At 62.3% G+C, this 13976-nt stretch overlaps 1 protein-coding gene across 1 annotated transcript in view; it reads right to left on the bottom strand.

The window, feature by feature from the left end:
* Nucleotides 1–870: 870 nt before the first annotated feature.
* MAD1L1 (mitotic arrest deficient 1 like 1) overlaps nt 871–13976 on the bottom strand; it is a 275913-nt gene continuing 262807 nt past the window's right edge. Inside the window, exon 17 of the mRNA XM_057315132.1 lies at nt 871–2298. Within this exon, the coding sequence (XP_057171115.1) occupies nt 1961–2298 (338 nt within the window). The 3' untranslated portion in view covers nt 871–1960. The remainder of the gene's footprint in view (nt 2299–13976) is intronic.

The raw sequence follows: 13976 nt of genomic DNA, 5'->3' as shown, positions 1-13976 counted from the left end.
GCCGGTGAGGCTGGACAAGGACATGGAACTTGCCGGGCTGTTCACAGAACCGCCCCCGAGATTTCCACGAACAAATGGCAAACGAGAGAATCGGCTCTTGCCTCGGGGCAGTCCTCCCCATAGCCTGGTGCTCCGGGGGCAGCTAATGCCTGGGCCTGGGGCGGAGGAGGAGGGGCCCAGATGGCTGGGAGGGTGCAGCGACCGTGAGCCTGTGCTTCCAGCACTTAGCAAAGCCACCAGAAAGGCTGTGCGCTCTCCAATAGCCCGGCAAGTACTCCTGTGCCAGGCCCTGGCCAGGGCTGGGGACACGGTGCACGCGCCTGGGTGGGGGGTTGCTGAGCACAGCCAGGCCTTGGGCATGGGGGAGAGCTGAAGGTGGGGAGGGACAGCAGAGCACAGGGAGTGTGGGGGGGGACAGCAGACTATTTGGGGGGATGGCAGAGAGTCCAGCGGTGGGGGGGGATGGCAGCAGGTCTGGGGGAGGAAGAGCAGACTGTTTTAGGGGGACAGCAGAGGGCCTGGGGGTCTGACAGTGATTTCTGCCTGTCTCCACTCTGTGGTGGCTGTCCAGAGTGAACAGGGTTTGTAAGAACGGTACTTCTTTGTTAATTTACTTAATGTTTAAAAAATGTTTAAAAAACCCGTGGGACTTCTACAAGGTACGGAGCAGCGACCAGCGATGCCGAGTTCTTCCAAGGCAAAGGGAATCACACGGGGTGAAGAAGGACGTTTCTGACAGTTTACCAGAGACGCAACATGTTTGTTTCACTTACTCGAGGACTGAAGCGTTTCGAGAAACGTAAAAACGGACACACGTGACCCGAGAAGGCAGGGAGTTGGGAGGAGACTCTGGGAGATGCTGGGGGGCTGACGCCAGGCTGAGGCGCAGCTCTGACCTCAGGAGGAGGAAGAGAGGCCACCAGGAAGGACAGGGGACGGGAGGGAGGTCGGGGCTGGGTGCAGGCCTCCGAGGGGGCTCCTCCCTCAGCCTGAGACCTGGCGCCTCGGGGCACTGCCAGCACCTGTGTGAGCCAGCGGCCAGCTGGTCATGGGCTCACGGTGAAGCTCATGATGACGTGACACAGAAAGGGTTTCGTTTGCTGGAGCGTTCTGCTTGACGCGTGCAGAACACACAGGCTCTGGCCTGTTCACACCAGAAGAAAGAGAAAAGTGGGTTCTTTGTTTCTACAGATGTGGGCAGTGACAGGTGGATGGCCCGCTCCGCACGCGGCGATGCGAAGTGGTGGCCTCTCTGCCGACCCTGGCCTCCCTGTCAGCCGCACCCTGCCGGGCCCGCGGCGCCATCTTCATGACAGGGGAGGTCAGGAGGTCAGGCCAGCAGGGCAGTGGTGGGGCCAGCCTTCTTCACCCAAATTCCAGCTCGGGCTGCCGGCCTCCCCCAGGCCTCCCAGTAGACGCGGTAAGCCCCCAGCCCTGCTACTGGGACCTGCATGCCCCTCACGGGCAGGTCCTTCTTTCCTGGTGACCGTCCCAGCTCTGAAACGCGGAGGACACCCCAGGCCTCGACACGGGTTCAACTCCACAGGCCACATGCTGCCTCCAACTCCGAGGGGACTCCTCTGTGGGAGCCCCCACCCGCCTGGCACCGCGCCCTGGCAGCATCTCCAGAGAGAGTCTGGGGCCAATACAGGCTGCACAGTTCCTGCCCTCCTGTGTGCTGGGGGGTCTCAGCCCCGGCCTCGCCGGCAAGCCTGACTGCACGTCCCACAGAGGTCCAGCAGCGTCCCTCTCCTGTCCTTCTACGGCGCGGCATGCTGACCTTGGCCACGGTCTTGTGCCAAGGCCGCCTCCCTGGCCCAACACGGACCCTCCCCCTATGACTTCCGCCGTGCCCTGAGCGCAGCGGGTGCAGGATGCCTGGGGCCTCGCTGCCCTGCCCCTCCCAGCGACGGGGCCAATGTAGCAACACGGGGACGGCCAACAGCCGGAGGTGGCCAGATCAGGGCCCTGGGTCGCAGGGCAGAGCTGGGGGTGGCCGAGGGTCGGCAGACTCCCCCCGGCCCCAGCGGACCCGCCCAAAGCTAGGCTGCGCCCGCATGTACGCTGTCGTCCACCAGAGCCAACGGCGGGTCAAGGCACGTCCTACCTTGAAGATGAGGCAGTCGGCTTTGTGCTCCGCGTACATGGACGTCAGCCGGTACTGGTTCTCCGTCGTGATGTCGATCTGGTAGCCCGTGAGCGCGTAGCAGACTTTCCGGAACTCCTGGATCTTGGTTTGAAAGACCTCCTTGAGCCGCTGGTTCTTCAGCTCGGCGCTCTCCACCTGCTTCCGCAGCTCTGAGGGGGAGAGGAGAGGAGGTGAGCCTGCAAACCCGGAGGGACGGGACTCGGGCGGCAGCAGGCGGCAGGGTCAGAATCACAGGCGCAGCGTTGGCGAGCCCAGGCGCGTGCACTAAGGGAGTGAAGAGAACAAGCCCGCCGACAGCCGCACTTGCGGTGATGAAGTTGCTCAACTAAAAACCGACAGCAGGGACCCCGAGAGCCGGACGCCGTCCCGTCCCCGCGAGCCAGACATCTTCCCGGCTCCGAGCCCCGGCCCCAGCCCTGGCCTGGTCCCTTCCTGAAGGACAGCAAGGGGCAACATGGAAGCTGTCCCAGGTCGGGGCATGGGGGTGCAGGGACGCCCCCTCGCCACAGATCTCAGGCAGGAATGCTCGCCTACTGGGGACACTGGTCCTGGGTCCCCACGCAGGGGCCAGGATGGAGAAGCGCTGAGCGGACGGGCTGCTTTGGGAGGAGAGGCCTTAGAGAGCCCTGATCGAGTCCCCTGGGGGCTCCCCTGCAGCCGGAGACAAGGCCACCAGGTGAAGACAGGCCCGGGGCCCTGTCCGCCCCCGCGCTTCTCTGGCAGGACCGTTCAGGGCAGAGGCCCCTGAGGCCTGCCCATCACCCCCGCCACGGTTTATGGCTGTAGAGGAGAAACCAGCCGCGCCAAGTGCAAAGCCGTCAGGAGTCTGCACAGCAATTACCACTGATCCTTCACCCAAGGTGCCTTCCCAGTAATTAAACATCGGTTATCCCCCCACTAATTAGCGAGGCTGGCTCTGATCAAACACAAGAGCAGCCTCTGTTCCCAGTGGTCCCGTCTGGAGCGGACGACAGGGATGTCCTGGGCAGGGCAGGAACCCAGCTGGCCAAGGGGGTGGTGGGAAAACCCCAGGCCGCGGAGCTGGTTGGCCGAGCTTGGAGCTCTGTCCATCGTGACAGGGACAGCAGCCCCTCATCCTCAGATGCACCACAGGCCCAGGCCCGCCAACCACCAGCTCCCTGGTGGGGCTGAGAGCAGGCGGACGTGTCGGCCAGCTTAACGTAAGCAGATGCGGTCAGCGTCACTTTGAGGAAAGGCGCCCACTGGAGACCCTCTGCCTGCCCTGCCCTCCTGCCCTGCAGCCTTGAGCCCATCATCCTCCCGCTCCAGGGCGGGCGTCAGGCACACAGTGGCCTCCAGAGGCGTCCCAAAGACCCAGCGGGATCCCCGGGGCCACAGCGGAGTGCTGTGCGGGTTCAGACCGCACCGCCCGTGGAGGGGGTGCAGCTAGCTACACGACAGGCTCCAGCACGCTGTGCAGCCGCTGCAAGGCCACGCCTAGGGTCCAGGCTCTGCTTTACGAGCAAGGGCTTGTGGGATCAAGTGCTTGGCCACGGGCACCTGGCACAGGGAGGGCCGTCCACCCAGGCCAAGCTCTCTACAACCCCACGGCCCCTCACACACTCCGGGCACTGCCAGGCTTGTGAACACAGATCCCAGGTCCCATCCGCACCGCTGCAACTCTGTGGGCGGCCTGGGGCTCACCAGGTTCTCGCTCTGAACAAGGCCTCCCGATACCAGAACACAGCTCCTTCTGGCCTTGCCACCACGCACGTCCATCCACCTGGCCACACGCCCTGCCCTCGCCTGCCCCCCATTCATCACACAGCTCTGATGGCCCTGGCGGACATCATTACTTCGGAGCAGAGAGCCTCTCCATCGGGGCGCGGGCACGGAGCCCTTGATTAATCGAGTAATCAGACTGTGAAATCAAAGGGGTAATTGGCGGCTCTGACCCCACGCTCGTCCCTGTGTCTCTCGGCCCGCCCACGGAGGATGGATCCGCCAGCGGGAGGAAAACCCTTTCCACAAGGAAAAATGCACTGACCAAGGTTCTCAGGCGATAGCTCACCCGTCAGAGGCTGCACTGCCTTTAATGGATCTCACATGTCCGCTGGGAAGAATTAAATTTTGGTAATTTGCCGCCTGACCTTGGAGAAGGTGTCCAGATGCTGCCCTTCCCACAGTTCACGGACCTCTATAAGTAGACGGGGCTTGGGTCAGGAGTGGAGGAGCCAGACACCTGCCACCACCAGGGAGGGGCTCCCAGGTGCCAGGACCCCGCACACCTTACCCAGTGCAGCCTGCTCAACACAAGGCGAGTCCCACGTCACCCAGCGACGGGCAGGAGAAGGGGGCTGGGGGGCTGCGTCAAGGTCACACGGCCCGTCGGAGGTATAAAGAGGGCTCTGACCCCGGTCTGTGTGGTGTGGGCCGGGCAGGCGGCTGCGGCTCTCGGGGGAGGGGGCAGCGTGTTCGGGAGGGACACTGTGGGTTCCGGCTGAGATTCAGGGCAGAGCGAAGTCGGTGCTCTGACCTCCCCCTTATCCGCCATTCAATCGCTTATATAAACGTGAATGAATAATTCACACGATGGTTTGGATTAAATAAATAAAAGATGTGCCTTTCGCCTTGGAAATGCCAGTGCCCTGCTGCAGCCTCTCAGAGTGAGCGGAGCTTTCCTCGGGGCGGGGTCGGGGGCCTGGGCATGTGGCGGTCACGATGCTCCTCCAGGTTCTAGGGACCAAGAGCCCAAGACCCCTGGGGTCCAGTGACCGCAGCTCTGCGCCTGCCCGCAGGTACCCCGCCACAGCCGCACCCTACGCTGGGCCCGCTGGTGGCCACCACACACAGGCAAGGCCAGCAGAGCAGACAAGTGGCCCCTGAGATCGGGTCTGCTGAGATCCTGGGCCGCCCACACCTGACCTCACCTGCTATCTGTACATCCCGGCATCACCAGACACAAGATGGAGACCTCGTGTCTGGGGCCCCTCCATTCAGGCTCAGGACCAGGCCCACGCTCTGGGTGAGGCTGCACCTGGCCCAGACCCACCCTCAGCCCTCTCCTGCCCCCTCAGCCCTCCACCCTGCCTTCCAGCTGCGCTGGCCAGAGGAATGTGTCCTCCCACCACTGTCTTTCCTCTCTGGGCACCCCTGCCCCTCCTCCCCTCAGCAGCTCTTTGCAAGGCTCTCCAAGAGTCCTTGGTGAGGGACAAGGAAGTCTGATGGACAGGTGGGCACCAAAGAGAAGACATGGTTCCCCAGAGCCCAGGCGTGGAGGGTGGGCAGGGGTGGTGGGGGCCGGGGATGGATGCCAAGGTCAAGGGGCCGTGCCACCTGCTGACCTGGCGTGCAGCCCCACCCAGGCCCGCTGGTTGCCCCCAGCCATGTCCACTGGTTGCCCCCAGCCATGTCCACAGGGGCCATCGGACGGCTCTGCCCTCCACCCCCCGCTCCTCATCTACACCCAACACCTGGCTCCTCCTGGAGTCACAGAGGCAGCTGGGAAACCCCGTGGGAAGGACACAGAACAGAAATAAACTGCTTTCCATCTCTCCATTATATAAAGGCTAGCAGGAGAGCGCGCTTCACCCCCGAGAGCAGAGATGCCAGGATAAAGGAGCGGTTATGGGCACATAGCTCTGGAGAACCAGAACATGGTCTGAAATTCAGAGCAAGGTCTTATCCTGGGGGGTGGGGAGAGCAAGTGAGAGGCAGACGGTGGACGGCTGGACCTTCCCTGCACAAAGCGTCTTTGGGGCCCAGCATGCGGCCGCACTGGACAGCAGAGCCTGCGTCTCTACCTTACTAAAAGTGCACGCACTACTGTGGCTTGACCCCTTATCAGTTTGCTGGGCAAAGTACAGGGAGCTGGGTGGGCAGGGGTGGCGACAACCAAGGTCTGTGCCCCATGGGACCGCTGACCTGGGCTCGGAATGAAGGCCGGCCACCCGGCTCTCACAGGCTGCCAACGTGCAGCCCTTTGCTCTAACCTCCTCTTACTCCCTGGGCTGTCGAGAAGCACAAGCAGACAAGACCACGCAGAAACACTTTCAAATATGCAAACGGTTCTCAGGAGGGCAGCCCAGGGTCTGATGGTCCCTGTCTCTCCTCTCCAGTGGCTCGAGTGTGCCAGCGAGGTGCCTACTCACAGACAGTCAGCCCTGCCCTGTGGCTGTTTTGTGGGACAGACACATCTCCGCCAGAGCGCCTCAGCTCCATCCCGGACCTCAGGGCAACGGCGCACCGTTAGTGGGCTTCCCTGACCCACACCTCAGTCCAGAGGACTCTGACCACAAAGCACGTGTCGTCTGCCGGCCACCATCCCGGCCATCCTGCGGAAAGTCAGCCCCTTCTCAGCGGAAGCAGCCGGTGGTGGGGAGGTGGAGAAACAGGGCAAAGCTGGGACTGGGCTGTGAGGTTGCTGGGGCCCTGGGCCTCCCGCCACAGTGAGCCCAGAGTGGCCTTGGCGGCCAGGTCAGGCCCTCTGGACAAAATTCTCAGCTCAGAGGGGAAGACGTGGTCTTGGATAAAACTCTCTCCTGGGGCGCTAGGTGGCTCAGTCAGTTAAGCATCTGACTCTTGATTTTGGCTCAGGTCATGACCTCAGTGTTGTGAGATCGAGCCCTGGAGTTGGGCTCCTTGCTCAGCACAGAGTCTGAGATTCTCCCTCTACCTCTGCCCCTCCCCCACTTGAGCGTGCTCGCTCGGGCATGTGCTCTGTTAAATAACAAATAAAATCTTAAAACCCGCAACCCTCTCCTGCAGCCATCAGGCCTTTGCCAAGTGGCCCGGCCTGCAGCCTCTCCAGTCGCCCCCGACTGGCTTTCTTCAATACGCTGGATGAAGCACCACTCTCTTCCTCACCGCAGGCCCTTTGCACACGCCTGGAACAGCTCCTCCTGGTTCCTAGCTGGCTCCCAGCCACCTCAGCTTCAAAACCGCGTCTCTGGAATGGATCCCGTCTCCTGCTGTATGTTCTCAGGGTACGCGACAGCATCCATTGTACACAACAGAGCTTTTTTTTTGTTTTAAAGATCTTATTTATTTATTTATTTGAGAGAGTGGGATTAAGAGACAGCAAGCATGAGCAGGGGGATGGGCAGAGGGAGAACCAGACTCCTGGCTGAGCAGGGAGCCCGATGTGGGGCTCGATCCCAGGACCCTGGGATCATGACCTGAGCTGAAAGCAGACGCTTCCCCGACCGAGCCACCCAGGCGCCCCACAGCAGAGCATTTCTAAAAGCTCCTTTGTATTCTTTCTCCAGCAGACGCTAAGCTCAAAACAGGTGAGGACTAGGTCCTTTTGTTCCATTCCAACCCCAGAGTACCTCAAGGAGCTGAGAATGCAGAAAATCCCACTGCTGCATAAACCCTAAATCATAAGCCCTAGAAAATCAGTGTAAACAGAAGTAAACATACACATGGGGCTCCTGTGGACACGGTGGATGGAACACACGTGCCCACCCTTGAACACGTGTGTTTATCCCTGCTCCCTACCGCAGCCACCGTGGGAGGGAGGGGAGGCGGCGGCAGACGAGTGGGATAGGCAAGACCTTCGAAGACGAAACACAGGCAGAGGAGAGGAACGTGGCTCAGCAGACCTGCGGGAGCGGGGCCTCACCGCCTCAGGTGGCAGGGAGGCCGACTGGAGCCGGGGCTGAGGGCCCACGGGGGGCGCATGTCTCCTTCCTGTCCCCCCAGGTGATAGCCTCGCCCCTCGAGGGGTGACAGGCCTCAGGGCTGCTGTGGCACACGGTGCCCGCAGCCAGGCTCTCGCCCAAGGGAAGGGGGGCCCCTTCCCCCGTGCCAGCAGCTTGCTTCCTGGGAAGCCAATGGGTAAGGTGCGGGCTGGGACCCGCAGCTGCGGTCCACACCTGCGCAGGGAGGTGGGCGGAAGCACGGGCTCAGCAGGGAGAAGTCAAACTGCACCGGGAGACCCAGCGGGGTCTGAAGTGGTCTTCACACCGGCCCTGTGCGGAGGCTCCCTGGAAGGCAGCTGGGGCCGTGTGTCTCCGCGTCCAGCAGACCAACCCTGGGGGGAGGCCCACTGGCCGGCCGCCTGTCCGGAGAATGACCACGGCTTATGGGGCCAGACGCTGTGAAGTTGCTGATGGGAGCCCGGTTCGGCACAAGCACGTGGAGGGAGGAGGCGTCCAGTGCACTGGCAGCAGCAGCAGCACGCAGGGAAGGGGGGGGAGATAAAGCTGAAGGGGTTCCTGACAGCGCCCAGTTCATAACCAGAGATGGGAGGCGGCAAAGAAGAGATAAAACCAGAGATTCTGAGAGCCTGATGGAGCCCAGGAATTTTACAGGAAGAGATAACAGGAGGGGGAGGGGAAATTACCAAGGAGACCCTCCAAGGAGACCCCCCAAGGGAAGCACTGTCTCCAGGCTGGGCGGGCAGAGCACAACAGGTGCGTCAGAACACCATGGAGAGAGGGAGAAAGCTCAACACACACCCATGAATGGTCCTCCAACACCCCCCCCCCCACCGGGGAGGGCAATACAGAGGAGGGGTGAAGGGCTGGGCCCAGGGCGGGGCGCACAGGGCAGGGAAGCCGGCTGGGGACCAGGGGCCGGGGACCAGGCCGCTGCCAGCCGAGCCGTCGAAGGCAGGCAGGCCCAGCTCCCGCAGCGGCGCTTTCTTTAGGAGCTGGAAGCAGCATTTGAAATTTTCCTTTGGGGACTCAGGACAGAGTCATTTTTCTTTCGGAAAAGTGAATAAAAAACACTTAGCCAATGCTCGGATTTTCAGGCTTAAGCCACAACAAACAGCACTAATATTTCACCATTAGCAACAGCAGCCCTCTGAGCCCAGGCTGCGTCAGGCAGCTGTTTCTAAACGTGGTGCGTGCCAGGGCTGCTCCAAGGGCAGCGTGGGAAAGGCAGTGAGGGAGGGCTTCGAGACCGGCTGGCCTGGAGGGAGGTGGCAGGGTGGGGCCCGGGGGCCAGGGCAGGGGGGTGTGTCCTCCACTTTTCCAAGAGGCTGGACAACGGGCTTCCCGCTCTGCCGCAGGCCATGAGGCTGGTGTGTGTGCCCTGGACCTCGGACACTGTGCCCCTCATCCCTGGGCGTCCCCGGCACCGTGCTCCGCAGCCTGGAGGGCCTACAGGGCAGGGATGACGGCTGGCGTGCCCTCAGTGTCCAGGCCACACAGGTGCACAGCAGTGGACCAGGACCGCAGGGCTGCCCATCGCCCACCCCCCACATGTTCACTGAGCTCCGATACACGGCCTGTCTCCTCGGCACACCCGTGTGGAGGATGAATGTCTGCCTGGCTCCCCGGTGGGGAGGCTGAGGCCCAGAAAAAGAGTGGGACTGCTGTGCACCCAGCACCGCTGGCCACAGCTGACCAGGGCCGGTCTGCCTCTGGAACGGTGCTCCCTGTTGGCTGTCTCCAGCCGAACTAAATGGTCAGGTGCCCAGGCCAGGCCCTGCAGGGCAAGAGGGTCAGGAAACACGGCGCACAGCCACCCCAACAGGCCCCCAGGACACCAGCAGCCAGGCCAGACGTTCCAGGCCAGCTGGTGCTCTGGCCACCCTTGGCCCATGGCTCTCGAGTCCTCCCAAGGTCCAGGAGGCACAGCCGGCCCCAGTCTTGGCAGTGGGCGTGAGGCAAGGGCAGTGCCGTCCTCCGCTATGAACAGGCTCTGGGGGAGCTGTGGGTCTGGGGGTCAAGGTCCTGAGTTGGGTGTTTGCTTCCTTGGGTTCAAGAAGCTGGTGACAGAGCTGAGGGAAATGCTTGCTCGGTGTCCGGAGTGCGCACACGCAGGGAGTGGGAGGGGGCAGCGGTCGCGCCTCTGGGAACCAAGCTGCAGCACCGCAGCGCGAGGCCACACAGGAGCAGCTGTGTGGTGTGGATAAGCTGGGTATGGAGAGGCTGGGGCATAAAATGCGTCCCTACACATCTGAAGGGCAGGCGGGATGAAAGCAAAGGCGTTCTGAGCTGGTCCCTGCAGCTGAGCAGACCAGGGAGGGGACCTGCCTCTTCAAGGAGGTGCATCCCAGGGACGACTAAGTGTCAGGGCGACGCAGGGGCCTGACCTCAGATCAAAGAGTGGCCTGCGCCCATGCACCTTGAGAGGCTGGCCGCCCGAGGGTGGTGCGGCAGGTGCCCTGTGCACACTCCCTGCCACACAGGACCAGGCCGGGGGCCGAGGAGCCTGGCTGGGCCTGAGGTGTCCCTCTGGGAAGCACCCCTGCGCCTCCCCGGCGGGTTCATGAGAAAGGGAGTGTGGGGGGGCTGGCTCTGCTTGGGCCCAAACCTGGGCCACACTTCCGGGGCTAAATTATTCACGTCTCGTAACTTCTAACTATTTCAGTTTTACGTTTTTAAATATTTAATAATTAAACATCAAATATTTATGCAATTTTATTAGCAACCGTGGGAGCCGACAGCGCAGGGGCTGTGACTGTGGTCTGGGTTCTGTTCCTGGCCGACTGTGTGGACAGGGAAGGAGACATGCCTGCCGGCCGGACCGCTACCCCAGGCAAGTCTTCTGTGCACACTGAGCCTCTGGGACGTGCGCATAAGAGCAGCAGGGCGGCCACCCCGATGCGGCACGTGCATCCTGATGGGCTCCTTTTGGAGGCTGCCTTCCCATCCCAAATCCAAATTCCAGGAGAGGGGCCCGGGAGGCTGGCAGACACAAGGGGCGCCCGGGCAGCCTGGAGATGTGTGCTTGTGTCCGTGCCAGCCGGGAGGCTTCAGCGCCCACCCCCTTCCCTGCACAGCACTCAGGGAGGCCTTCCCACCGAAGGGCATGGCAGACACCGCCGTCCCCTGCTGCGGGCTTCAGGGACCTGTGGACGGGCCCCTACCACCCACTAGATGCAGCCTTTTGCCTTCCTAGGGAATGGTTCGCTTGAACCGCCTGCAGCCGGAGGGCCCCTGGGCCAAGGTCTCTCCATTATGAGCCCATGTTCCCCTGCTGGGCCGGAAATTGCACGTTTTACACAAGAGAGAAGACATTCGCCCTGGAATTATATGCAGATGAGCAGCGTGTGTGCCCACCGCCGGCTGCCTGGCAGACGCCCGCCCTGGGTAAGCTCGGTGCCAGCTTTCAAACAGGGGCATCTCTGTGTGATTAACGGCTCACTCCACAAGCAGCTTGTCACCTTGCACAAAAATGATCTGAAAAGACACCAGCAATTACAGCCCACCAGATTATGGGGTGGGAGAGTCCCGGGGTGACAGGCGGGAGCTCATGTGATATCATATTCCCGGGAAGGCTCCCTCCCCCACCACGGAGAACAGAGAACAGTCGAAGCCCCAGAGGATGCCCCCCCCCTCACTGGGCGCCAGGCTCCCCACCCCGCTGCCTCTTTCGGGAGTGGAGGACCAGCTGAGCCTTGGTGGAAGGCCACGGCCGGCCCCTCGTCCAGGCAGCTGACAGATGTAGGGTCAGGCCCAGAGAAGGTCAGTGCCTTGTTCGCTGTCACCCGGCCAGGGAGCAGAGAAGCCTGACATTCGTGCCAGGACTTTGGGGCGGGATGGATCCCCCAGAGGCCACCAGGCAGCGCCAGCGCTACTGTGAGGAACCAGCCCTGGACACGAGGTGCCACCTGGGGCACAAAGTCTGGCCTCAGTTGCTTGTCTGAGCCTTCCCGGCCGTGCCACCAGCAGGGGCCCCTCTGGGACCCCAACGTCCCAGCATCCCTGCACAAGTTCACAATTGTCTTTCACTTGTTTGTTTGATTGTTTAGGGTAAATTTCTTCCAACTAAAGCACATACCCCATGAGAGTAGGGTCCTGGGCTCCACGAGGGCCGGGAAACAGGAACCCTGTGGAGACCTACCGCCCTGCACGCGCACCGGCTCATCTTAAGCTACGTTTCACCCGGGGAGCATCACCGTATCTCCATTTCAGGGGTGGGGAACTGGGGATCAGACGGTTAGAAGCAAAGTGCCTGAAGCATGCACTCACACACTCACACATGCACACGCACACATGGGCGCTGACACACGCTCGTGCACGCACACACATGCGCTCACACGCACCCGCCAGAATCAGAAACCACCCAGAGGAGAGAAGCACACAGCAGCTCCGTCCCATCACAAACCCTCTGAGATGTAAACCAGAGAACACCATGCTTCACAAAAGTTTCCGGCAACTTCCTTCCACATGCGCTGGCAGGTGGCCTGCTGGGCTCACAGAGCAGCGGCGGCCTGGGGCCACCGGGCGGGACGACCTGCGGCTGAAGGCAGCAAGATCTGGCCGGCAGCTGCAGCGGGCTCACTCCTGCTCTGTTCTGCACGGTGTGTGCGTTCTTAATTTCCCACAGCGGGCTCAGAGAAGCCGCGTCCCTGGAAGGCGCACTTCCTCTTGGAAGAGGGAAGAGCCTCTCAGAGCTCATCTTTTATTGACGGAGTCATTTTCGAGTCAATCTGTCTGCTGTGGGCAAGACAAGATTTTAAATCTTTCTCTGCCTGCTTCTGAGATGTGGCAGTCTATTAAAACCTGCTAACATACGCAGCCAGGCCCATGAAGGAAGAGGACCGAGACTCAGCTCAGCGGCTGCAGCCGCCCACAGACAGAAGGGTCTGGAGGAGGGAAGGCGGGGGGCAGCAAGCTAGCCCTCTGGAGATGCAGAGGGGTGAGGACGCAGGCTGCCCTCAGGGCCAGGATCCCCAGAAGGTGGGGCGTGGGGTGAGGAGTGTGCCGGACACACAGATGCACAGCCCCTCGTGCTCAGGGACAGATGGCAGCCCTGGGGTCTGGGGGCCTGCCTGGGGGTCAGCGTCCCGGGGGCTCCGCCACAGAGCCAGGCCACTACTCCCAGGGCCCCGACCCCGTCCATGACACACAGCTACCCGTGTGCAGGCAGAGAAACCTCTGCAACAGAGCCGCCGAGCGCCAGGCGAGGCTCGGGAGGTGAAGGGACCTGGCGGAGCGTACGCAGCACGCGGAGCAGCTGCCAGGACGCGAGTGCAGCCCGGCTCAGCTCCGCTGTACGTGGCAGGGAGCAGGGCTCTCCTGGACAACAGCTGCCGCACGCAGTGTGCTCCCAGCGCCGGGACTCAGGACAAGTGCCCACCCTTCTGCGGGTCTGGCCGCAGGAGCCCCTCCTGCCAGCCCTGCTGGGCTCTGTCTCCAGCCCACCCCGGCCTGACCGTGCGGGACTACAACACGCACTACCCGCAGACGCCACGGCGGGGGAGCAGAGACACTCCCGGGGCCCCGCAGCAGGCTGGCCCACCACGCCATCCGCCCGAGGTCCGCGGCCTCTGTGCAGGACCGCCAGCAGGGCTGCTACCGCCTCTATACACCCGAGTCCTAACGACCTTGTGAAGTCAGAGAGAGGACGTTTTCCCAATCAACAGATGAGTGACCAAGACCGAGGCTCCGGGGAGGTATCAGTGCCTGATGCCCAGAACCAGGACTGTCTGCTCATCGGCAGAAGGACCCCGCAGGTGCGAGTGAATTAAGGAGGCGGAGATGGTCCGGGCGACCAGTGTGCTCACGTGGCTTCTACAGGGGGAGGAGGCAGGAGGGGACCAGGTCCGAAGAGGACGCACCACTGGCATGGAGGTCAGGGAGGGGCTGGCTCCGCAGTCTGGGACAGTGATGTCGGTTCCAATAGCTCCGGGTAGCTGCCTCATGCTTACGTGCCTTTGCTCTGATTCTCCCGGCCACCCCTTCCTGGGAGAATCTGCGAGAACACTGCCGACCGCCCCCTGGCTCAGGGTCTCAGCAGCCCTCCTCTGACAGGAGGGGAGCCGAGGGGCACACAAAGGGCATGCCCTGCCTGGACCACCCAGCTATTAGGTGTGCCCTCTGACCCCTGGGCCACCCGGCGACTTCCACTGAAGCCGAGCCTTCCAGGGTTTTTTCTGCCCACTCTGCCTGCCCTGGGGCACAGG

This window comes from Ursus arctos, unplaced genomic scaffold (genome assembly GCF_023065955.2).
Source record: "Ursus arctos isolate Adak ecotype North America unplaced genomic scaffold, UrsArc2.0 scaffold_2, whole genome shotgun sequence".
In the NCBI taxonomy this organism is placed as follows: domain Eukaryota; kingdom Metazoa; phylum Chordata; class Mammalia; order Carnivora; family Ursidae; genus Ursus; species Ursus arctos.
The sequence above is the reverse complement of the archived record's forward strand: the minus strand, read 5'-3'. Positions and strand labels throughout refer to the sequence as shown.